Raw genomic sequence first — 27,645 nt, 5'->3', positions numbered from 1 at the left:
CTGACTGGTAAGAATTTGTGACTATCCCAGCATTTGTTTTGATTGATTGATTGCATAAAATGTTTTGTTTCTTTTTATGTCTACAGTATTTACACAATAATTGAATAAATTAATATTGTTAAATATTAAATGAATGGAGTCTCTCAAGTGTCTCCCTTATCCTTGCTCTGTCCTACAAAAACTGTTCTGTCTATTTATCTGTTCATTGAAATTCTTCCATGTCTATTTCTGATTAGCCAATTATGCCCAAGTCATACTTGAAGTCATCCATTGAGCAACTGTAAAAGCAGGCGCTGACTGACTACCGACAGGCTGAATGGAGCTAAATTGCACTGCGAAACAACCCAGCGTGGCGTGCATTATGGGACTGTTTGAGTCAGAGATGATCTTTAAGCAAGCGTGTGTTTGGATGTCCGTTCACACACATCTGACGTGCTCTTGAAGACTGTTCAGGTGTGAAGGCGTGTGTTATTTTTCTATCTGCCTAGCGGAATCCGACTCCACACATGAGGAATAATGTTAATTGGCATGTAACAGGAAGAGCCGGGAATGACGCACACATTCAGGGAGAGAAAAAAAATCTCACGCCTGGTTGCTCATTAAAGGGATGTTATAATTTGATTTAAATCTGTCGTTCACACATTGAACTATTTGCACAGTGTACCTGATTTTACTCAGAAAGTGCAGGTTTGCATATTAAATGTTGTGTTTGTGCACCTGTTTATTTGATTACTCTTAATATTGGGTTTCAGGTTTGATGGGGAGCAGATGTCGGTTTTGGATGTGTCATGTGCCACACCTGTAGTGGTGAATTAGTTACACGCAGAGCATGACTGACCCGTGCCAGCCCACGCGCAACTGCCAGACGCATTCATCAGGCTTCGGATCCGCAAACGTGGGATGCAGGACAAAAGATTTGCACACAATAATGTGGTTTTTGAATAATATGTTTTTGTCTAGAAATGTGTTTGGATTGGCAAGTGTGCAACTCCGCCTTTATAATAGAAAAGTACATCAACGGGAGTTTGATTAGTACTTTGACAATGCTAACAACTAGGACTCACTCAAGTTATTAGCATATTATGTTTAGAACTCAGAAATGAACTTTATCCGTTTTCATAATGTATGAAAGTCAGTGGTACAGGCTCTGACCGCCTCTTGAACTCTGATACATTGGATTATAAAGCAGTTACTGTATCCCTCCCTTGATTTGATTTAGAAATATTGCTTGGTATATAGTGTGTGTGTATGTTTGTCTATGTATATTGCTGTTGTTTGTGGTGTTCCTGCCTGTAATGATGGCAGATGTAAGGTTAATCTGTGTGTAATGTGTGTAGGAGGAAGTAGCAGACAATAAGCCCCTGGCACTGGACACACTACAGTGCATCTATTAGAGTCAGTCTGAAAGGGAGACACATGAATGAAGTTCACAGTGGAAGATAAACCAGTACATTAGACTCTTTACTAGAACACTAGATCCATCTGTTTTTCTTTGTTCAATTCAGTCTATCTATCATTTTTAGTTATCATTCATTCATTCATTTTTTTTTTTAATGTTGTATATTGTGTCCTGCTCTTTTATTAAATTATTATATTTATATTTTTATATTTTTATTTGTTTATTTATTTCTTTAGTATATAATTGTTATTTATATATTTAAATATAAAATTATCATACATTTTATTATTATTATTTATTTATTATTTTATTATTATTAAAATATTCATTCATTCATTCATTTCTATTTAAAATGTTTTATATTGTGCCTTGCTTTTATATATTTAAATATTAATAAAAAATATACATATTTTCTTTTTAAAATATATAAATAAATATAAAAATATTTTAATAATAATAATAATAATTATTATTATTATAAATCTAGATCCAAATTCTTGGGCGGAATTGTTTGAATCAAGAACACAATCACAGAATGCATTGTTAAAACAAATCCGTGGGTACAGGAATGTTAAAATTTTGAATTTTAACTTTTAAAATGTTAATACTGAAATGAAATTAAAAAAAGAATTTATTAGTATATTATTCAGTATTTATAGGCTTATTTGAGCAATGTAATGTGGCAAAACTCAGTAACATGGTAACATCAAACTGTATTGAGCCCCAGAGACATATCCCCAGTGAAGACCTCGACTAAAATACAATAAAACTAAAAATATAACAAAATAACTAAAAATATAATAAAATACCTAACTGCATAATACTATTATTGTTAGAAATTGCAACAATATAAAAATAGAAATATAATACATTTATACATTTAAAATGAATTAAAACATAATAATAATCAAATATGAAAAAATGAATAAATGAATAAATACATTCTAAAATAATAAATAGTATAATATATATATATATATATATATATATATACAACAGAAATATATTAGATAAATTAAACTATAAATTAAAATTATAATAAACAAACAAATATATATTATAAAAATAGACCGAGAAACAATAAATGGATTAAACTATACATTACAATTATAGCAAATGAATAAATCATATAAATGAAAAACTTCAAATAATGAATAAAACACAAATATAACAAATACATTAAATTATAAATTAAAATTCTCCATCGGGACAAGACCACAGGTATCAGATAAGCCCTTTACGCAATCTGACATGGCTGCAGTTGGAATTGAACTGCGGGTTTCGTCTGGTCAGAGGAGAACTGGCCCCCCGACTGAGCCTGGTTTCTCCCAAGGTTTTTTTTCTCCATTCTGTCACAGAGGGAGTTTTGGTTCCTTGCCGCTGTCGCCTCTGGCTTGTTGGGTACACTTTCTAGCGATTATCGTCGATTTGATTGCACAGATACTATTTAAACTAAACTGAGCTAGACAATGACATCTCTGAATTCAATAATGAAATGCCTTTAACTGAAAATTGAGTGTTTAATCTTATCATTATACATTACTGACACTCTATCTTCCAATTTGATACTGTTAAGTGCTTTGACACAATCTGTATTGTTAAAAGTGCTATATAAATAAAGGTAACTTGGCTTGACTTGATATCAAATGGAAGTTGATTTGTGTGGCACATGGATTCGCTACCTATGTAGAGCGTTCCAAATCAGTCACTTATGTGATTCTATGACTGCCTTAAAAGGCAGCTCACTAGGCTTTGGAATAGAGCTGGCGTCTCTCTAGAGAAGAGTCCTTCATTAAAGTCATTAGTGAGGCATGGTGGGACACTCCTACCAGCGAAATCAGCGAAATAATGAAGCATACCCACTGAAAGCACAAATCACCCTCAGAACTGTCTCTCCTGCTCTCTCTCGCTCAGCCTGACTGGAGTACCCGTAACTCTCCTCAGCTCGCTTGACTGATTCCTCAGGCATTTTAAGGCCCAGACACCAGGTTCATTGCCCTTCAGGAACAATCAGTAGTTTTCAGCATTAGGTCAAGTGAGAGTCAGCATGTACAAAAAAGGCAGGTTTAACCCTGAACCTTTGGTTTTCCCTCCTTTTATTATTGTATTGCATATAGCCTTGTTCTGTTGTGGTGATGGTTATGATTAATGTCGGCTTGTTCCACAGCATTTTTGCCATGACATTTATTGGTGAACCTTGAAGTGAACTCAACTGCACAGCAAAACCAATAGCTAAATTCAGGCCTTGGTCAGTTTTTTGCTTCAGTAAGGATCAATGGTTTTGAAGGTTGGTAGATTTAAAGTTTAAGTGTATAATTTTTCAGTGTTCTTTCAAAACATTTGTTGAATTTGGAACTGCAGAATGCAGACTATTATTTTTGCCATAATAATACTAAGAGTAATATGCTAGGAATTGCTTGATTGTCTTTTTTTAACATTCTGACTAGCTCAACACAGAGACATTTTGTGTGTCCAAAATCGTATACTGTCTAGTAGGTATACATTTGATTTTGAACTTTCTTTGCAACTGTCAAAAAAGTATGTTCTATATAATATGAACATGGTATGAATTAATTGTTTAATTACTAATTGTTTAATTACATGTGCCATGTTGTCACTGTCACGTGACCAACCATCATCAGTTGTGTCACTTCACTGCCATTCACAAATGGTCTCCCGTGGCCCCATGGGATAGAAAAGTCGGATACACACTTCAGAATCTCGCTCTCTCAGGAATGGATCTGGGTATTTTTTGCCTACTGTTTTTTGAATACTATGAATTCGGACATACTAGTCTTTTGGCATGCTGTTTTCACATATTATATAGTAGATTTTGGACAATTGGCTCCACCAATAGTGTGAGTCTGGGGGCGGGGCTTTCTGTTTTTCCGACCAATTGCAGGTGGGGGAAGTGTTTGGAAACCTTTTTGAAGTCATTAAGTTAGTGACATTCTAGTAACTTGCTAATCATTCTAGAAACATGTTAATCATGCAAGAAACATGATAGCAACATGCAAGTAACTTGTTAATCATGCTAGCACCATACTAGTAACCAGTGATGGGAATAACGGCGTTATAAATAAACGGTGTTACTAACGGCGCTATTTTTTTCAGTAACGAGTAATCAAACGAATTACTGTTTCCTCCGTTACAACGCCGTTACCGTTACTGACAATAAAATGTGGCGTTACTATATTATATTATTAGAATTAAATTTTTCAGTTCATCTGAATGGATGCGCAGTGTAGCTGTATTTGATGTACCATAAACTCTAGCGCACGACTCGCCGTCGCTTTCTCTCACATACACGCGCGCAAAGAAAGATACAGAGCAAGAGAGTCTTTCATAACATGCAGAATTGACGCGCTACATATAAACAATATTCTTTGTTGTATTTTCCTGTCAAAATAACGGAGTTCCTTTGGAATTCTTCAGCTTTTAAGAACTGCCGGTTTCTCTGTTAGTGGGCGGAACTAATGCGCAAAGGACAATCTCATTGGCTGGCACTCACATATTATCGTCCCTGTTTTTATTTCAGCAAATCAATTCGAGCGAACGCAGACAACGTGATTAATATTCATGAACCCAGCAGCTCATTAATCCTTAGTGCGTTTTATATTGATGACAAATATGTATTCATACTTGGTTATTCTAATTACTAAAGATCTATCATCATATAATATTAAATTATCATAATATTATATTATAATGCTTGACTGACTGATACTAAGTGTCAGTAGATAAATAGTGTAGATTAATGTACAATGTTTTATAATAATAATTTATTCTTTTTAGTGTCCATTTCATTCATTTAACATATTTAATATTGGGGGCATCCAAAGTTATTTGACATTTGAACATTTTTTAAAGTAACGCAATAGTTACTTTCCCTGGTAATTAGTTACTTTTATAATGATGTAACTCAGTTACTAACTCAATTACTATTTGTGAGAAGTAACTAGTAACTATAACTAATTACTTTTTTAAAGTAACGTGCCCAACACTGCTAGTAACATGCTAGCAAAATTCTAATCATGCTAGAAACATGCTAGCAACTTGATAGTAACTTGCTAATCATGCTAACAACATGCTAATAATTTGTTAATCATGCTAACAACATACTAGTCACAAGCTAATCATGTTAGAAACATGCTAGCAACATGCTAGTGATACTAGAAACATGTTAGCAACATGCTGGTAACTTGATAATCATGTTAAAACATGCTAGCAATAGTAATATGCAAATCGTGCTAAAACATGCTATCAACATGCTAATAATGTTAGAAACATGCTAGCAGCATGCTAGTAACTTGCTAAAAACATGCTAGTAACTTGTTAAGCATGCTAGCAATATGTTAAGCATGCTAGAAACATGCTAGCAACATGTTAACAACATGTTAATCATGCTAAAACATATTAACAACATGATAACAACGTTAATCATGCTATGTACTAAATCATAGCAACATACTATCAATGTATCACTATCTAATCTATCTATCTAAACATTCAAACTTCAAGCATTTACAACTGCTTCAAACTTTCAAACAAGGCTTTTTCAAGCCAACTTCAAAGTTTGTTCACAAACTTTACTTATCTAGTTTCTTTTGCAATTTCTAGTGCCACAGCAACCCTGATGAAATCCATCAGTGACCAGAAAGAGCAACAAGCCACTACATGTTGTAACACGTTAGGTTTAAGGCCTGTAAATAGGGCAGTCGACGTGGACAAAGAGACACAACCCAGTCAAAAATCAGTTCTCATTTTGAGAATATTTCATTTATTCACACTCCTGTAGACTATAATGGAAAAACAATTCCCTACGTCTAGACTCAGTACACATGATGTACTCTAAGACAGCATGCGGTATGATTGTACATATTGAGAGTGCTTGCGTCGGGTTATTGTGGTGAGACACTGAGACTAAATAAACGTTTTGTTGACGCAGTTTGTCATAACCCATGTCATCCATGGCTGGGTCCTGCTGAAGGACTCATTAGTTAGACATACACAGCTCTGTGTGATATATGTGCCAGTTATTTCAAATGCATTATTTATTTTTGTACCTGAAAATAGAGAGGAATGAGAGGCATTTATACTGCTCGGAGGATCAAACCGAGGTTGGTGCTAATGGAGAATTTAATTATGTTGTGAAAGGTAGACATTTGCCTGCAGGGTGAACTCTGTCAGCGTTGTGCTGTGTAGTCAAACTCCCAACGCAAGTCAGTGGCATATTGCTGGCGAAAACCTCTTTGAGGAGTAATTCTTTTTCCCTAAAGGAGAATTTTAATTTAACGCAAAAGCACACACATAAGCAATGGCAGTGAAGATGATTGAATCTCTATGGTGATACTGTGTAGGCTAATCACAGATACTTATGTGGGAATATTGTGTATGTGATATGCGTGTTAAAAAAGGAAAAGGTGGGGGAAGGCCTGTACTTGCAGATGCTTACGCCCTTCCTAGGTGTTACGTCTTATTTCTATAGTATAATTAGGTTTAGAATAATTTGTAATAGCATTTGGTTGAAATCACCAAACGAAATTTAAAAAATAATTGTTTTCAAACAGGTTTCACTGAAAACTCTCCTCACCTGTCATCAGTTATAAAACTAATAAAAAATGTAAATATTAGATGTGAAACTTAATTGAATATTAGAAATGTTGCCTTGGCAGCAAACTGAAATAACTAAGTTCATATTGAAGTACTAAAATTAGTAAAACTGAGAAATGAATCCATATTAAATAGGAATCATTAGAAAACAATAAAAGAGGCACATAACAAAATTATTAAAACTTGAACTAAAACATAAAAAAGCTAAATATAAAAACAATAATAGTATATAAATATTAGTAAAACTATAACTGAAATAAAAATTAATCCAATTAATTAGGAATCTTCAGAAAAAAATCAAAGAAGCACATAAAATGATTAAAAATGTAAACTAAAATTAAAATGAAAACAAAAAAGCAAAATATAAAAACAAGAATCGTATATAAATGATACTAAAATAACACTGAATGTCACTGGATGGATAAAGTTATTTTAGCATTTTTTAAATACTGTATTTGTTATATAAATAATATTTATTTTAAATACGGTGTTTTTTATTTAAATAATATTTAAATGTTGTTTCAATATTATTAAATATTAAATATATTAATTTAAAATAAATGTTGCTTGTTCAGTTTAAAGTTTGTCAAACTGATCATTTTTACAACAAGTTTATAATGGTGGAAAATGTGGGTATATGCCATAGAGTCTGATTTTAATGAATTACCCCAAGTTATTATCATGACTAATCTGCTCAATTTGCTTGTTTGTTTGCAATCTGTTTAGTATGCTTGGATTCTACTTATAATGAGACAAAACCCCATTCTTGTTGCCACACATCGACAGTAATTTGCACCAAATTTCACTTATACAGAAAGTCTTTGCACTTTTTTTTCTCCTCATCTCTCATTCAGTCATGCGTTTCGTTGGGGGACTAATTGCCTCTCATTAATTTCTTGCCACGTTGATTAATCAGCGCAGAGACGACATGGAAAATAGCATATGCAAATAGTTAATAGTCTCTTTTTGAATATCTGAATAGTTAACGACACGGCGAGTTAGTTATCAGTCTCTGAGTAAATCTAATGAAAAAAATGAATTAGAATAATAACAGACTGTGTGACAGAATCTGTGTGGTTTCTCTTCCACAGCGAGACGATGGTTGTCGACGGGCGTTTTATAGACTCCTGCAGCTGCACAGAGAAAGAGTCTGAGCACTAAAGCAATATGCTAAATTTAGGTTTTTGATAGAAATTATGAGTTGGAAAGTCTTTCTTTTTTGATTAGACTTACATGTGTCGTTGCCATTGAGCTCCTGCAGTGAATAAATGGGTGACTGGGTCTCAGTATGAAGATAAGATGCTTTTGGAGTTGTGAATAGGACAATTTTAGATATTGTGTTTTTGCTCACACATAATACCCTGAAGAATCCTTTCTGATTGCTTGACACTTACCAGGTGGGATTTCACTATGTTATGCTCTCATGCCTTTATTCCTTTTGGATTCACAGTGTTGAGAAACTCAAAGTGTGACTCCCTTACAAATGTGCCATATAAAAGACTATAGTCTGGCGTCTTTCATCGATGTTTAGCTCCTTTGTCAGTTGTCTCAACAGCCGTTGGCACTTTTTGGGTTGACGTAATGTTATTTGTGTGTGCATCTGCCTGTAGCTGTTGCATTTTCTGCTGTTTGGTCGCCTGGCCAAGAGGTTCCCATCCAATTCTTATCTCACATGCCACATGTGTTTAAACACATGCACACACTCACACACATGCAGTCTTATCACTTCTTTGTGCTTATCTCACCTGTGCAAAATCATTCAGCTTGGAAAAAATAAACAAGCCTGTAGATATGTGTCACCTGATGAGAACTGACCCAAATATGACAGCTCCGACAACATACACACACACACACACACACACACACACACAAACATTGTTCTCTCCTCCATTGATGTTAGCTGTGATTCTGCTCTTTTCAGCATTCTGATGTACTGCATGGTCCTCTTGAGGCAGAGCTGGTATTGTAAGTCTGAAATCAATATGACGGGTCTGAGGTGACTGCGGTACATTCCAGTTTTAGACCTTGTTATCAAACCCAGGTGGCACCTGACCTTTTCAGAGTCGTGTATTGAGGTGAAATGTGGAGGTGGGTTGGTGAAGCTTTGTTGGTGTGCGGCAGGTAGTTTCATTGACGTTAATGACCTTTAAATTCATATCGCTCTGGATCAACGTTAACCAATGTGAACTTCACACGTTGATATTTTAGACACAATCTAAATCTATAGAAATCAATGGGCTGTTTCTCCACCAGTGGCTATTCATTGACTATAACTGATTTTAAATCACTTTCATAGGAAGTAACAAATGTTATGGGCATAAAACAAGTAGCCAGCCATGAAAACCATCCATGGTATGCTTATTTACAGTTTCATTTATGTTAAAAGTCCAGTGATTCAATTCAGATAGTTGAGTGGCTCAGTTATTGATTATACAGGTCCGTCATTGTTAAATGTATTGTCATGTTATGGCAAATATTAAAAATCTATACTATTTTGTGTAAAATAAAAAAAATAAAAATAAAATAAAAAAATTAATAAAATACATACATACAGTATCTCACAGAAGTGAGTACACCCCTAACATTTTTGTAAATATTTTATTATATCTTTTCACGTGACAACACTGAAGAAATGACACTTTGCTACAATGTAAAGTAGTGAGTGTACAGCTTGTACAACAGTGTAAATTTGCTGTCCCCTCAAAATAAGTCAACACACAGCCATTAATGTCTAAACCGCTGGCCACAAAATTGAGTACACTCCTAAGTGAAAATGTCCAAATTGGGCAAAAGGTGTCAATATTTTGTGTGGCCGCCATTATTTTCCAGCACTGCCTTAACCCTCTTGGGCATGGAGTTCACCAGAGCTTCACAGGTTGCCACTGGAGTCCTCTTCCACTCCTCTATGACAACATCACGGAGCTGGTGGATGTTAGAGACCTTGCGCTCCTCCACCTTCCGTTTGAGGATGCTCCACAGATGCTCAGTAGGGTTTAGGTCTGGAGACATGCTTGGCCAGTCCATCACCTTTACCCTCAGCTTCTTTAGCAGGGTAGTGGTTGTCTTGGAGGTGTGTTTGGGGTCGTTATCATGTTGGAATAGAAGGGAGGGGATCATGCTCTGCTTCAGTATGTCACAGTACATGTTGGCATTCATGGTTCCCTCAATGAACTGTTGCTCCCCAGTGCCGGCAGCACTCATGCAGCCCCAGACCATGACACTCCCACCACCATGCTTGACTGTAGGCAAGACACACTTGTCTTTGTACTCCTCACCTGGTTTCCGCCACACACGCTTGACACCATCTGAACCAAACCATCTGTAATCCATGTCCTTAGTCTGCTTGTCTTCAGCAAACTGTCTGCGGGCTTTCTTGTGCATCATCTTTAGAAGAGCCTTCCTTCTGAGACGACAGCCATGCAGACCAATTTGATGCAGTGTGCGGCGTATGGTCTGAGCACTGACAGGCTGACCCCCCACCCCTTCAATCTCTGCAGCAATGCTGGCAGCACTCATACGTCTATTTCCCAAACACAAACTCTGGATATGACGCTGAGCACATGCACTCAACTTCTTTGGTCGACCATGGCGAGGCCTGTTCTGAGTGGAACCTGTCCTGTTAAACCGCTGTATGGTCTCGGCCACCGTGCTGCAGCTCAGTTTCAGGATCTTGGCAATCTTCTTATAGCCTACGCCATCTTTATGTAGAGCAACAATTCTTTTTTTCAGATCCTCAGAGAGTTCTTTGCCACGAAGTGCCATGTTGAACTTCCAGTGACCAGTATGAGAGAGTGAGAGCGATAACACCAAATTTAACACACATGCTCCCCATTCACACCTGAGACCTTGTAACACTAACGTGTCACATGACACCGGGGAGAGAAAATGGCTAATTGGGCCCAATTTGGACATTTTCACTTAGGGGTGTACTCACTTTTGTGGCCAGCGGTTTAGACATTAATGGCTGCGTGTTGAGTTATTTTGAGGGGACAGCAAATTTACACTGTTATACAAGCTGTATACTCACTACTTTACATTGTAGCAAAGTGTCATTTCTTCAGTGTTGTCACATGAAAAGGTATAATAAAACATTTACAAAAATGTGAGAGGTGTACTCACTTATGTGAGATACTGTACATACATGTTTGGCTTATTTATTTATTTATTTATTTCACAATTACAGCAGAAAAAAGTGATATTTATTTTGATATTTTATTTATTGTATTATATTTTATATATGAATTATTATTTTTATTATTAATATATTACATGTATTACATGTTTACTTTGATATAATATTTAATAGTGTTATCAAATTACAGTTTTTAACTATTAAATTAACAAATTAAAAATTTAGCTTAACAATTAAGTTAACAATTAAGTGAGCATTAAATGTATATTTGGTAAAGGTAATCTAAATGTTTTGCATTTAAAATGTTTTTTATTATTATTTATTTATTACATAATATTTTATATATTTTTATTTTAAATGTATTACATATATTTATTACTGTTATATTTACAATGAAATAATCTTGAATAATGTTATTAACTTACTAGAATGTTGTAAAGGTCATCTAAATGTAAAAATGTTTTGCATTTTTATTATTTATTATATTTTATGTATTTAATATTAAATGTATTATTACATTCATTTATCACTATTATACTTATTTTGATAACATCTTTAATTGCATTATTACATTATTTAACAATTTAAAAATAAACATTTTTAACAATCAACTTTGTTAACAAATTAACTGATCATTATACATGATGGTAATCTAACTGTAAAAACAAAGGAAATAAACATATTTGCATGGAAATATCCATTGGCCGATATCCACAATATCTCTCCACAAATGTACAGCCATATGCTTGATACCAGTTACTGCATCCTAAAAGTGAAGCAATAGCGTTATTCCTGTTTGTTCCATCTTGCCTTAACCATCATGCTGCCATATTTTTTGTGGGTGTAAGGTTTTGGTTTCCTTCATTTTTTCACCAGACCTTTAGCTTGTGTTGTGTCTAAATAAATTTAACTAGCTTCAACCAGACACAAGCATCATTCTCAGCGCTGAGGATCGCATCTGTTGAGTTAGCTGCATTGATGACCCCAGCCGGCTCTGAAGAAGAGATTCAGCAGGTAGAGAGTCTCCATCTCTGTGTGCATATTTTGACTGTTCCCTAGTTACCGCTGGATTAATTGGCCCATCTGGTGAGACACAACTAGCCCGATGATCCCTTGCTCTTCAGTCTACCTGTTAGGAACGTTGCAGGATGCTAGTACGACTTGATGAATGTCTGGGAGCAAAGGTCCCTGTCATGTTGTGTTGAATGTTGAGGTCATTCAACAGCAGTTGTAGCTGACAGCCTGAGGCGCCAAATGCTAAGCGCTTCCCCAAAACAAAAGAAAATAGTTGAAAAGGGTCTAAAGGCCACTCTTTGTTGTTGGCATTCACAAGAAATGTGAAATGAGGGTACGAAATCTTAAGGAAGTCGTGTATAATTAGGCTGGTTTCCAGTTCTGCCTCATAGGAACCACAGCTGAAGGTAAACTGCTCAGCCTAGAATAAATCATGTGTAAAGGAGATCCAGCCTTGAAGTCTCACTGTGGAGAATGTGACCTAGTTTTTTTCAGCATTACCTAATAATTTCACCTGTATGTTGAAATCCACAATATGCATGAATTAACTTGCATTGTAAATACTCTCAATGGGATTCTTTGTTTAATTTTTTATTGTTTTTTTTTCTATTTTATTGCGTTGCATTGAATTTTATTGCATTGCATTTTCATTGATTTTTGTTGGGTTTCTGTTTGTTTCTGGACCAGTAAAATAAGTTTACACTTTGAAGACTAATCATAAAAACAGTTTCAGCAGCGGCATGTAGGGTGTTGACCTGTCAGTTATTTCACAAACCTACAGCATTAAAGTTTGTGTATTACCTCGGGTATGATTCTGTCTTAAATAAACGGTTGAAAGGCTGAGTACTCCAAGTTTATAACAAGCTGATTTAATTGGTCTGGCAGTGAACCTGCTGACGCGGGTGAGTGAATTCTGATGGGGCGGTTTTGACAGGTGTCAGGTGCAACATGTCAGATGTCACTTTGATTACGCACACTGTTTGGTCCCTTATGAAATCTATATATCAGAGCTACACAAGCATGCTTAAGAACGTGGAAGTCTCTTGAAATCATTATTATAAACATATATGCCTTTTAAAATAATTGTAAAATAATATAGTAATTCATAAAAATAATGTATAATATTAGTTGAATAAAAAAAACAAAAACAATAATGTTACGACATATGTAATGCTTTATGCTACTCTGTGTGTGTGTGTGTGTGTGTGTGTCTGTGTAGTTTAAATTCTATTGATATTTATTTCCTCTTTTTATTAGGTGAATGGGCGTGAATTTTCCAAGTCTGGACATGAGGGAACGGTGGAGGCCATGCGGAAGGATCCCATCATGGTGCAGGTGTTGAGGCGGGGGCCCTCGGCCCGGAACCAAAACAGTCTACAGGAAGTGTGTGTGGTGGATGTGTGCACTCAGACAGACATCACCTTTGAGCACATCATGGCTCTGGCTAAGATGAGACCCACCACCCCACCTGTGCCAGACATCTGCCCCTTCCTGCTGTCGGACAGGTACATACTGCTGCCAGATCTGTTAATTACATTTAGGCTTAATTAGATTAAGATTTAATCCTCATACTGTTTATTGTACTGTCTATTTGTGATTATTATACAATATTTATTTTTAGTTACAATAACATTATTATTATTATTATTATCATCCTTATTTTGTAGTAGTAGTATTTTAATTAGGCAATGTTAATTAAATAATGTATTGAAATAAAATGTAAAAAATACATTTAATTCTATAAATATAAATGTAATTACAATATATGGGAGGTTTAATTAATGTATAATTAAGTATAAATAAATAAAAATATAAATGTAAATGGCTAAATATGAATGTAATTGTATCAATATAATAATATTATATATATATATATATATATATATATATATATATATACATATGTAATTTTATATGTATATTTAGATTTATAAATGTGTTATTTTATTTAATATTTATTTAGTATATGTATATTAAATTATATTTAACTAATTAAATTGTTGTTTATTTATTTAAATGAAAATATATGAAAAAGAAAATATATATAATTTTCTATTTTATATGCATATTTATATTTATAAATGTAATTTTATTTTATATTTATTTACTATATTTATTTTATATAATATTTAATTAATTAATTATTCAATTATTAAGAATTAATTATTAAAATATTATTATTATTATTATTATTATTATTAGGTTGTTTATTTATTATTATAATTTTTTTAACAAATGCTACCTTCCCTTCTTTACCATCCGAGTATGCATACTAATGGTGTCCTACCAGCGCATGTTGTTGTCAAGAATTTCTTCATCACCAGGCAGCAGCCGTTACCCCCCTCCTCCCCATGAAATATCCCCCACTGCCATCATAAAAGTCACGCCAGGGCCTATGTGTAATTATTGTAGTGGCTTCCCTTATCCATTTCCTGTAATGAGTAGTATACAGGGTGATTAAAACCTAATGGAGTGCTAAAATATCAAACATGCTGGCACAGAGCTTTCTCTTGATGTTTTATACCCTTTTACAGCTTTCCAAGTGCTTCAGTTTGTCCAATAAGGCATGTGTCTGGGGATGATAGGCCACATCTGATTATTTAGCTCCTTATGTGAATGTGTTTTGTTTGGATTTATTTATGCTAATCTCTTTGTCTGGCTACAAGTAAGAAAAATCAAAGATTCAGCTCATTTGTGTGAGTGTGTGTGTGTGCTTTGCACAGATTGCTTAGGATCTTGGAACAGTGCATTTGCAATTGTACCCCAGCTTGATGTGTTAACAGATTAATGAGTATTGTTTGTAATTACATGCATCCCCAGACTACAAACAGATTCTGTTATCTTTTGTGGTGTGTAACGCATGGCTTGAGGGTTGGTCTATAGTTCAGGCATATGAGGCACAAATCTAGCCTAGCGTATAAAGTTGGTTTCTCTCGTTCTCTCTTTCTCTAGTTGTCATTCCATTCAGACTATGGAGCATGAATATTTTGATTGTCCAGAGTATGTGGCCAGCACTCAGGCAGAGGTGGACAGGGCAGTTGAATTTGAGTGTGAGGTAAGTAAAATGCTTTCTGAAATCATTTGAATAGTAATGTATATACACCTGGTGTAAACAGCCATCTGGTGACCCGATAACAAACAGTCAGCCCAGCTATTTATACCTGACTTTACGTGCGCCTCAAATGCATGGGATTCTGGTGGAGTGATTGAATAAATCAGTACAATATCAGTCAATGCATGCATGGAAAAAAAAAAATTGTAATAAATACAGCTATTTTTATTGCATGCTTCGCATAACTTACAATATTCAGTTAGCAGTTTTTTTTTTTATTCAGGAAGAATACATAAACATGAATACTTCCTTATCTATTTTGTAGTATTATTATTTACGTACCATTATACTGTTATTATTTGCATATTTATGAATCATTTCAATAAAATTATCTGAATTAAATGTTAACAGAAAGATGGATGTACTGGGTTCATTTAATTGTAAAAAACTTCAAAAATAAGAGTTTCAAAAGGCATTTTCCTTCGCTATTAATGTTTCAAAGTAGCATGTAACAGATGGAGAACCCTCAAACGATACTATTATTCCTTTGACTAATAAACAGGGGGGCAGATTAGACTCCACTGAGGTGTAATTAGTTTTATTTTAGTGACATTAATGTTCTTTCCTACTGTGTCTCGTGCTCATTTGGAAAAACAAATGCATATGTGTTAATGAATCATTATTTGTAATAATGGTCCCACTTTATATTAGGTGGGCTTACTATATACTTACATTTAAATCAATCATTTGATACAATGCACTTATTGTGTACATACATGTTTTTACATCGTACGTATATTTTTAAAAATACTTATATGTACATACATCTGTAATTAATTTCTGTAATTACATTTATAATTACACTGTCAACCCATCCCTTACACCTTAACCCACCCTTAAACCTACCCTTACCACCAAACCTGTCCCTAACCGTACCCATATCCCACCTCAATAGCAGCCAAAGTGTTTTGCAATACAATATGAACACAATAAGTACATTGTACTTATTTTTTTATGTAAGTACATAGTAGTTAAGGTCACCTAATATAAAGTGTAACCGTAATAATTGTTTGTAGGTGCATAAACAGCTTGTCAACAGATCATATTTTTCTGTTTTCATGTACGGTAATAGTTTTTATGTTAGCAAATTAGTGGCATGTTTTCGTTCTTGGATCTGTTTATCAAAACTGCATAGTGCATGCTATGCAGGATTTATGCACAGTAATAACTGTCCTCCATATGTCCTGCATTAGTCTTCATGCCTGGACGAGCCTCTTCCATGCGAGATAACTTCAGTCTGTCCATCACGAGAACATCCTTCAGGCCAAGAGGAAAGTCTGACAGAACCACTTTAGCTTTCCGAATATGGCACATATCCTGGATTAATACTATGATCTGTAAAATTATTACAGCGATTTGCCAGTTCCATCACCGGCTGCACTAGTTTAAGGGAGATTGTGTGGATTACTTTGCTCGGCGGGTCGGCTGATCCTTTTTGATGAGCATGTGGTCTGAACAATAGACTTGCAGAAAATATGAAGTATCGCTGAGCTTCTCGAGCAGATCAATATGAAGCCACATTAATGCTGCTGGTGATGAATTGCATCCATTGTGCGGACTGACAGTAACCCAGATTCAGCTGAAACACGAGGGTTAGCCTATTTTAATCACACCTCAGATGTGGCCGTGAACATGTTGGTATCTCATTTTTAGAAATGATTTGCCAAATAAGGACACTTGACAGTTTGGTGTATGTGTTCTTGAAAGAAAAAGGAAAACCTTGTATAGTCGAGGTGGTAAATCTGGTTAATGTGGAGGGTGGAGCGGTTGATGTATGACGCTAGTGCTCGGTCAGGACCATCGACCGATAAATGAGCCGTTCTGCTTGACTGAACCGAGGCTGGTGTTCGTGGGATGTCGAGATGTGGCTAACTGCTCTCCTTTGACAGATGAATGTCTCTCAAATGCAGTCCTGTCACTTGCGCCCGGCTTCATTCTTGACATATAACCCCTCTGCCTGCTTGATTATATCATATTTCACGGGGCACATCTTTTTGTAGGACACGTTTGATGTTCTTTGTAGGCGAAGGAACCGTTACCGGTCATCCTTTTCATCCTTATGTAAAGCCAAACATTTAAGATGACTTTACTACTCTAAAACAATGCAATCGGTTGTTGAGTTTAGAAGCTTAGAAATGTACTTAGTGAAATGTACTGAACTGCAGTAGTTGCTTTCATAAGAAAATAAATGCCTTGAAAATGAGCATAAAGGTAATTGTCTGAGCTCTGAGTACAGCTGAGCTCATAGTTGCTCATGTTTCTGTTCATTCTGGATGTCTGTTCCTTTTTCTTGCCCTTGAAATACAAAGGAAAAGGTTCGGTTTGAATGGAATAAATGAGATGTATGGATGACTCACGTATTTTAATATATCTGGATGTTTATGTGTTACAGGAGATTGAACTCTGTCGAATGAACAGCCAGGAAAAGCTGGGTCTTACTCTCTGTTACCGCACTGATGATGAGGAAGATACAGGCATTTTTGTTGGCCAGGTGGGTAGTTTTTTTGTAATTGTAAAATTATGGTCATCATTTGGACCTGGAATTGAATTGAATTTTATTTTATTTTACAACAGGGATGTAAAACTGGCTATGCATGGACAATAAAATAGTTCATGCTGTCCTAGTTCAACATTTTCTGAAGGTTAATCAACGCCTTTTATAGACAGTGTGTTAAAAAAGGAAATAGTTTTAATAGTTTCAGACTCCATTTTGTGGTTTTCAATGCAGCAGTTCAATTTACAGACAAAGATCTACTGAAAATGAACTGAATTATGTGTTTAGAACAAAGAATGGTAATTTGGTGATCTGTGTTTAATTCATTAGCACACGTTGTTCTCACCTGTAAGATGTGGCGCTGAGCATCAAATTTGATGCAGGCAATCAAATTAATCGGACCAAACCCGTTTTAACAGCAATTTAAATTTTCTGAAAAGTAATTAAAAGATAAAAGCTCAGTTTGATCCATTCTCATTGTTCCACATCACAAGTGTTTAATATGGAACATTTTCCTGGTTCCCAAAGTTCAAATGGCAGACGACTAGTCAAGGACCAGGACTGAGCCAAGCATGAAGAGAGCAAGTCAAGTTTGGAAAATTATTCTGCATACAGACAGTTCTTTTGCAGTGTTTTAATTGCTGATTTTAATTAGCAAGCAATGGCTCCCCTCCTGTCTCCCGTGGAGTGTAAAATGGCTCTTTTTTATCTCTCACCTACTTGACACACCAAAGGAAAACAAAGGCTGAAAACAGGGACTGCATATCGACCGAGAGAACTCTAGCTTATTGAACAGATATTGCCTGTTCTTACACCATTTCTCGCTCAGAGATATGTAAATGTGGAGCACCTAACATCAAACAAGGGGAACTGCTTCTCCTTTATGTTTCATCTCTAGAAAATGTATCATAAACAACCTACAGAAATGTTCTATTAATACATGTCTGTTGGGGGGGAAAGTATGTTATGCAAATATTAGTCATTAAAAATGCATTTATTCGTGTAATGCTCATCAATGTACTGAAATAATGTTTTCTCCCTCCTCTATCAGCATGTCTCTGACGTGTGAGACCTTCATTTCAGAGGAAGAAAAGTTAACCAGCATAGAATCTTATATAAATTCTTATAAAGAATATGGTTGTTTTAATTAGTATGCTGAATATATGAATATGTATTACTTTTGGGGGGGAAAAGGAAAATATTCCCACATCCTTTATATATTCCTTGCAGTATTCACTTCCCATTGTTATATATTATATGGGGGCATTATATTGCCTTCTTTTGTAAATAGTTTGAAAGGAATTTATTTTTTTGTCATTTTAGAACAGATATGCAAATTAATCTATTACAATAATGAATTCTTTTTGTGATAAGTCCTGGAATTATTGCTGGTGTGTTGAGATGAATTATGACAATTTACATATTGATGCCATGTTTGTTGTGCTGTTGATAGGTCGAGCTCAACAGCATAGCTGCGAGGGATGGACGCATCAGAGAGGGAGACAGAATTTTACAGGTGGGAAAAATGTAATTTTTTACACACATTTACACATGCTCATTCATAACCTAACCTTCCAAAAATGATTATCCATCATCCCATTAATGCAGATGATGATTTTGATTATTTATTTGGTAGATACAACGGGTCCAAAATTCTGGTAACGCACTGACATCTATCTATCTATCTTAAAAATGTATTTTAAAAAAGGTGGTGTAAAATTAATGTAAATTTAAATATATAAAAATAAAACAGTAATTTCTTTTTTAAAATATATTTAAATATATAGAAAATATAATGACTTCCCACTATATAGTGCTTTGCATGTGTGTGTCTGAACAAATCTTGGAAAAGAAAAATAGTAGGCTGCTAGGAAATAAACTGGAAAACCATGATAAATTGCACTTAAATATCAGTTTTAAATGGCTCTGCTTTTGCAGAATGTAGACCAAGTTGGTGTGACATTCAGCAGTGACAGTAGGGTTAAAGGTTTGGAGAATTTATGGGCAAAGGAAGATAAAGAGAGAGCGAGATACAAAAGACACTAGGCATCTGTAGATGTAACCATGAGGGAGATGAATACAGTGGTTCAGTGCACGTCTGTCTCACTCTCTCCACCCCTATTATCTTCTTTTGACAGTGCCATTACTCTATAGAAGAAAAGATGAACGGCACCTGTCAAAGGCTGCTTAATTGTGTGTCTGGGCGTGTACCACCACAACAGCTTTTTATAAATGCTGTGGCTCCTGCAGCCCAGTCGGCAGTCTTAGTAATCGATGCAAAGTCTCTTCTCTAGTAAATGCATAATTGACTGGAGGTTGTTGTCTCAGAAGGGGGGCCTAGTTTTGGGGTGGGTGAGGAAATGCAATTTTGCTCCAGTTCTGTCACTGATGAAGTGTACTTCCGGTATGCAAATCCTGACACTCTGTCATTATCTTTGTGTGTATGTAATTGTCTCTCTGTGTCCATGTTTCTTCCAGATAAACGGTCATGACGTGCAAAACAGGGAAGAGGCTGTCGCTCTCCTCTCAAATGAAATTTCCAGATCCATAGTGTTACTTGTCACCAGACCTGAAGGACAGGTGAGACTGGTAGCCAATCTTAGCCCACATTAAGTGCCACAGTTCTGTTGGTGTGGATTTTTAATTTAAATATTTTTGTGAGCTAATCACCTGAGACTAGAGCCACATGAAAATTATGTCAGTAAAATTCAGATTGTTTAATCCCTGTTGAAAAAAAAAACAGCATATGCTGGTTAGGTATGTTTTGATGCGTGACAGCTGGTTTGAGCTGGTTTAAGCTGGTTATAAACTGGTTATGAGCTGATTTAAGCTGGTCATGTACTGGTCCTAAGCTCAGGACCAGCTTAAACCAGCTCAAACCAGCTGCCATGCTTCAAAACCTACCTAACCAGCATATGCTGTTGGTTTGATTCAACAGGGATCCCAAACCCTTCACAAGTGACTATACTTGGCTTTGATGTAAATGGCAGCAAAATGCTAATATACAATGTCCATTTAATGCTTTAAAAAGCCCTCCTAAAAGACTGTATAAATGGTAAAATTTCTACCAAAGCTTGTAAAAATATGTATTCCACCAGAATACACACCTATTTTGGAGTGGCCAGCAAAGGAAAAAGATGCTTTTTGCAGTTATGCCATCTACTATCGCATGATATGCCAAACCTTGACCCCTTGGTTGGCCCAAAGTTGTGAACCCTGTTGGGATCTTCTCTTTTAGATGGATGGAAGCTGGCTTGATGAAGACCATCAAGATTTCCTAGAGGAGCTGAAGATGGAGATTTTAGAAGAACAGAAAAAGGAGGGAATTCTTCAAACAGCTGGTTGTGTAAAGCGGGTAAGTGTGACCCTATTTGCCAAAATTCCTTGGCACCAAGTCTTGATGTTATGGCATTAAAGGGTTGTGTCTGTTCTTGTTTTGCAGTCTAAAAGACATGAGGATGCCTCAGCAAGTACCGATACAGCAACATGCTCCTCTACCATTCTGGAGAAGGACAGTGGCGTGAAATGCAGCTTTGAGGAGAGCTCCGAACCTGAATTGCTCTCTCATCCTCAAACATGGACTCAAAGACAACTTCGGGACAGGTGGGAAGCGGGCTCGCATTTGGTTCCTATGGACACCGTAAGCTTGACCAGGCAGGAGAAGGGTCAGGAGGGCAAGTTGAGCGAGAATGGAGTGGAGTGTGACCATTTCCAGCAACTCCTGGAGCTCAAGTGCCAGATCCGTAATAGTGGAGAATGCGGGTTGGTCTACAGGCGAAGCAGTACTATCGAGTGCAGCCTGACGGAGCAGGGCGGAGTGGCACGGGAGCTGCACATGCTCAACGAAGAGCTGCGCAGCATTGAACTTGAGTGCCAGAGCATCATGCAAGCCCACCAGCTGCGCAGGAGCAAGCACGACTCTCCTCGAGCAGATAAGGAAAGTAGACTGCGTCGTGCCAAGCTTGCGGATATCAACGAACACCCTGAGAGACTACAAAGTGAGAAGCTCAGAGATAAAGACAGCTCTAGTGCCTACAATACAGCCGAAAGTTCCCGCTCAACTCCACTGGGAACAGAAGGTTCACCAGATCACTCTCTACAGCATCGAGTCCACCTGACCAATCAGAGGAACCTTCGGAGTACCCAACACTTGCAGAGTCCCTACAATAGTCCCATCTTGTCTTTACCCAGCCAAAGTAGCCCTACTTGCAGTCGTGCCCATACGTACACCAGCTCCACACCACCCTTACAGACCCCCATCACCAGTCCTGGTTCACAAGGACCCAGCCAGGCCTTCTCCAGCAGCTTGGAGCAAAGCCCCAGCAACCCCTCGGAGTCCGACCCAGCGCTTCCAGCTGATGATGAGCGCTGTGAGAGAGAAAGAAACCGGAATAGGATTGCAACCGCTCGGCACTCCCAATCACCCTACCACAGCAACACCACAATAACCCAGCCTCCCAGCACACGACACTACCAGAGTTACCTGCAGCTCCTACAACAACATTCCTCTTCCTCTCTGGAGTACTCCCAGAGCCAGCTTAGCCTCCTCAGCCTCCGTGGACGGCCTGGACCCTCGCCACCTGGCCGACTTGAATGGAAGGTCAAAGTACGAGCAGATGGAACTAGGTATGTGGCACGTCGGCCCGCACGGGACCGCATCCTGCGCGAAAGAGCCTTACGGATCCGGGAGGAACGCAGTGGTGGGATGACTACAGATGACGACACAGTCAGCGAGTTGAAGATGGGCCGGTACTGGAGTAAAGAAGAACGCAAGCAGCAGCTAGCACGGGCCAGAGAACAAAGGCGCAGGAGGGAGTTCATGCAGAGGAGCCGGCTTGAGTGCCTCAGGGAGACCATGGGGACGGCAAGTGGAGAGGTCAGCATCCTGGAGCTCAGCCATAAGAAGATGCTGAAGAAACGAAACAAGAAGATCCTTGACAATTGGATGACCATTCAAGAGCTCATGAGCCATGGAGCACGAGCACCTGAGGGCACCAAAGTTCACAATGCCTTCCTGTCAGTCACAACAGTTTAGTGAAAAGCATGACCCCAGGTGGTCTCAGTTTATGTACTTGCCTCATTCCAAGTGGCCATTTTATAAAGGTGAAGATGCAGATATTTTTCATGTTTTGTGAAACTGAGTGATACTTTGTGAAAACTCAACTAAACTCAAGACTTCAAGAAATGTGAATGTTCAAAAACTCTTTTGATACACTGACACGTTGACACTACCGTTACAGACCTCGCTGTGTTTTCGTACTAGAATGTATAAAAGACGGTTTTAATAGGATTTTACACACTACATTGTGGTTTAATGTAGTGTTTCTTCCCATGCATTTGCATTTGTATTTTATAAATGGCAAGTTTTCATGCGATATAAAATACAGTACTTGAATATCGGCTTTTGCTGCCATTACATCTTTTAAATCTGAAATGTAAATATCTGTAACTGTTCTTATTAAGATCTTCATGGGTTAAGGTCTTCATTGCAGTTTAATGGGTTTACAAGAGTTGTTTGACATACCGCACGATGTTACCATTTTAATGGTATTGTATACAATACGTACGATTTTTGTACTGTTCTGTATGAACATTATTTATATTTTTGAGTCTAATAAGTTATCTTATTCCATCTTTATAATGCCAAATGACCCAGTCTGTATCTCAGTCAGGCGCTAAACATGGAGTTTCTACCACTCTCATTGTGCCTTGTATAGAGGCTCATTTTTCTACCACAGGTTGTGAAGAGACACCTTGAGTAATCTAGCTGTCATGTTTTTAGTCTCTTTTTGATGTGTAAAACAACTTTGTAGCCAGGTCTATGTGTTCTAGGTGTGCTACATGAGGAAAAAAGGATAATAAATTATTGTTATATAACTAAAAAATTTGCAGTCTTGTAATCGTTCCTTCTCAAACAATGGTTTCCAGACTTTCAGAAACCAAACCGCTCAGAATACAAAGATATTTGTAGCTTCCAGCTGTGATTGATTAGTTTCCTTGATTGACTGCTTGAACTAATTAAGCTTGAGATCAAGAACTGCATTGCTGAGATAAACTGTGATTATATCATTAGAGTCAGATAACATTGGCATTTGTCTGATTCGCATCTCATCCAAATACCACAACTGTCATTGTTAAACTGACAACCTGGTAGACAGTTGCGTTAAAATCAAATCTGTTTGACTGGAAATGTAATTCTTTGCATAAATACCTAAATGTTTATCTTGCCGTCAGACCATCAAACACCGCACTGTAATTGATGCAAATGTTCTTAGGTATTAGTGTAGGTAAAATTTATGTAAAGAGAAGCAAAAATTGTTAGCTGTTAAGATATTATGAAGTTTACTTCTCTTACCCAATTAATGAATTGTTCAGTCTTATTTTAGGCATAATCCTCTCAAAATTGTTATAGTTATGCTTAAATGTTTAATTTGCAATATAATTTGCATATAAGATATATTCTCTGAAAACAAGTTTATCTGATGCAATTTTGTTTACACAATTAAATTTATCATTTTAAGGATGTTGAAAATCAGAAAAAATACCAATTAATATCACAGTATGACACAAAGATCATTTGATATTAGTTTGGTAATATGTGCAGATTACTTTTTTACACAGATTGTTCTGAATGGATGAAAGCTGCCTGAGGTTGTTAGGATAGTTTGTGTGTGAGGGAGGTTGGAGGCTTTTTGAAGTCTAATGTTTTTCATCTTTGCTATGAATGTGTGCTGCATGTAAAGACCTGTCTGCTTCTATTTCAAAGTGATAACACTAACGTAGGTCTCATGCACGGGTGCCATAAACCTCAGCTGTGTTGAGTCACTTGAACACTGATTTCATTGAGACCCTTTTGAACATGTCCAGGGTCCAAAATACTGGGCAAAACTTTGAGTTAAAATTGACTTTAGCAAGTAAATAAACCAGTTATTTACCAGTTAGCTAGTAATTTTATAAGGAATGACATTATTGTAATTGTAAGAATGTATCCATAATCACCTGTGTAATGCAGCTGATAGAAAGCTCTTTTGTGTTACTGATAAATCAGAAGGATTGCCAACAAAATGCCTGCCACAGGAGCTCAGAATACGTTCTTGAATATTTCAGCATGTGGAGGTTTTTGTGATTCCATCTTCTCATCATAAATCCTCTCCATTTTTAGCTGTTCAATCTTTAGATTCTTTCAATCTTTCATGTTTTCAATCTTCAGCCTAAGCTGAACTCTCAGGTTTATGAATTGTTCCTAATTACCAGCTACAGAAATTGCTCCTGTCTTGCATTATGGCCCTGCTGTGTAAGGATATTCTCTCGGACTGAATGTGATGAAAAGATGCTGTATTATGTATGTGTGCCAGTCGTTTACCTCGTTAAGGTTCTCTTTCACATTTATTTATTCATAAATGCTCATTATGACTGACAGAGCGGAGACTTGTGAAACGAGAGAAGGGATATCAAAGCAAGTGCCTTTTCCCCTCGCCGTCTCTCTCTCTCTCACTCTCTTTCTTTACTTTACTACAAAGAATAATGGAGACCACTGCTGTCAATCCATGTGATGTTCACACTTCACATAGACGAAGAGCTTTATCTTCTTTAAAGTAATAGTGCACCCCCAAAAAAAAGGAAATTTCTGTCATCATTTACACTCACCCTCGCATCATTCAAAACCAATGTTGTTTTCTTTCGTGTAACACCATTAAAATAGGGGCCCATAACCTTGACATTTCCATTTGTCCATTTGTAGTACCACTTTTCTTGTTAACTGCTGAAAAAATTAATCCATCCATCCAACCATCCAACCAAGAATCTTGATCAATCCATTCATCTATCCATCCAACTAACCAACTAACCAACAATCTTTATCCATCCATCCAACCAACCAACCAACAAACCAAAAATCTTTATCCATCCATCCATCTGACCATATCTGTCCATCCATTCAACTATCTTTATCTATCCATCCATCCATCCATCTATTAATCCATCTATCCGATCATCCATATCTAAACATCCATCTGACAATCTTTATCTATCCATCCATCTATCCATCCATCCATTGTTCCAACAATCCATACCTATCCTTCATTCATAACTATCCTATCTGTTCATTCATCCATCCAACCAGCCAATGAACAATCTTTATCTATCCATCCATCTATCCATCCATCCATTCATCCATTGTTCAGACAATCCATATCTATCCATCAATTCAACTGTCTTTATCCATTCATCCATCTTTCCATCCAACCAACCAACAATCTTTATCTATCCATCCATCCATCCATCCAACCAACCAACCACCCACCCACCAACCAACCAACCAACAATCTTTATCTATCCATCCATTCAACCAACCAACTATATTTATCTATCTATCTGTCTTTATTCATCATCCATCCATCCATCTGACAATCTTTATCCATCCATCCATGCACTGACAATCCATTCACTATGTATAAAGTATATACAGTGTGTATATATATATATATATATATATATATATATATATATATGTAGAGAGGGGGGGGGGGGATTATATAGTATTATCTTTCACATTCAAATATTTATCTATACCTATAAAAAACATTTGTTTACATTTGTTTGTAAAAAAAAAAAAAAAAATTCCACTGAAAAATTACTCTAAGTTGGAAACAACATGAGTAAATAATAACAACCAGAACATTTGTGAGTCTAGACAGACTGAATACACAGATAGCTCTCCTGACAAAACATCTCTGCTGATAGTGTGTAATGACTAATCATTTCTGGGGTGTAGAGTGTCACATTCCTTTTGAGTTTTTGGTGTACTTGAGCTGAACTCAGCAGTATTTGATTTTTTCTCTCCCGTAACATCCTATGCATGCTTTTTGAAGCTCCAGCTCTCAGAGTTCTCTAAGCCCGTTGGGAAAGCAGAGACATGAGAGAGCATGACAGAAATAATGGGGTGAATCCAAAAACAAGGGCAGATGAAAAGACAAAAGAACAGAGAGCTGACAGGGTGGGAGGTGAACAGTAGTGTATATTTTCTGTATAGCCATCTTCTGACTTTGATGATGGACACACAGTCTGTGAAACTGCCCTGTGGACTTTTGTTGCTTTCTGGCATTTTTTTAATGAGCTATCAGACACAACACTGCAAACTTGAGTTTGTAAGAAATAAGATGCAGGTGAAAAGTTGATAGATAAATTCAGGTCAGAGAGCTACTATTATTGTTAACTCAAACTATTAAATTTATTAAAATGAAATAACAACTGAAATGCAGTTAAAATACAATCTACTTGAAATAAAATAAATTTAAATTAAAGTATTAAAATAACCTAAAACTAAAAATGAAATAAAAATGAAGCTAATAGAAATATAAAATAATAATTAAAATAACAAAAGTACTATAAATAATAAATAAAAAAATTTATAAACACTGGGTTAAAAGTGAATAAATGTTTCCTCATTTTTGCTATTCTTGGGGTCGGGTCATCTGAACTGTAAAAAATATACACACACACACACACACACACACATATATATATATATATATATATATATATATATATATATATATACCAATTTTTTTTCAGTGTATGAAAGCAAAAATAATACTATAAAAATAATGTCATGTCTTTTAATTTGCAAAACAACTGTTCCATTTTTCAATTGTTCTTGTGCATTCAGAGATCCTGTGAGTGTTTTGAAACTACAATATATTGGAGGCAAAGTCTTGAACGTCTGAAACAGTGTCTGGCATAATTAAAGGCTTATACTGTGAGACATCAGTGCCCATGTTGAGATTCATTGAACAATGGCTCTTAATCCCACAGTAAGCAGCTGTTTGTGCATGGAGATGGAGTCAACCTGAAAATAAGGCAGTTCTCCTCCAAACACGGCA

At 36.3% G+C, this 27,645-nt stretch overlaps 1 protein-coding gene across 2 annotated transcripts in view; it reads left to right on the top strand.

Annotated features, from left to right (window-relative positions):
- pdzrn4 (PDZ domain containing ring finger 4) overlaps nt 1-23,604 on the top strand; it is a 33,171-nt gene extending 9,567 nt beyond the window's left edge. Inside the window, exons 1-8 of one of the 2 annotated variants that reach the window (XM_058772150.1) lie at nt 11,773-12,158; nt 13,416-13,663; nt 15,111-15,213; nt 17,663-17,761; nt 19,218-19,280; nt 20,243-20,344; nt 21,003-21,119; nt 21,207-23,604. In XM_058772150.1, the coding sequence (XP_058628133.1) occupies nt 12,123-12,158; nt 13,416-13,663; nt 15,111-15,213; nt 17,663-17,761; nt 19,218-19,280; nt 20,243-20,344; nt 21,003-21,119; nt 21,207-22,799 (2,361 nt within the window). In that variant the 5' untranslated portion in view covers nt 11,773-12,122 and the 3' untranslated portion in view covers nt 22,800-23,604. Of the gene's footprint in view, nt 1-11,772; nt 12,159-13,415; nt 13,664-15,110; nt 15,214-17,662; nt 17,762-19,217; nt 19,281-20,242; nt 20,345-21,002; nt 21,120-21,206 lie in introns of those variants that run through there. The other variant, XM_058772149.1, reaches the window with a different exon arrangement.
- Nucleotides 23,605-27,645: the final 4,041 nt, after the last annotated feature.

The sequence above is a fragment of the Onychostoma macrolepis genome, chromosome 04, assembly GCF_012432095.1.
Source record: "Onychostoma macrolepis isolate SWU-2019 chromosome 04, ASM1243209v1, whole genome shotgun sequence".
Lineage (NCBI taxonomy): Eukaryota > Metazoa > Chordata > Actinopteri > Cypriniformes > Cyprinidae > Onychostoma > Onychostoma macrolepis.
The sequence above is the reverse complement of the archived record's forward strand: the minus strand, read 5'-3'. Positions and strand labels throughout refer to the sequence as shown.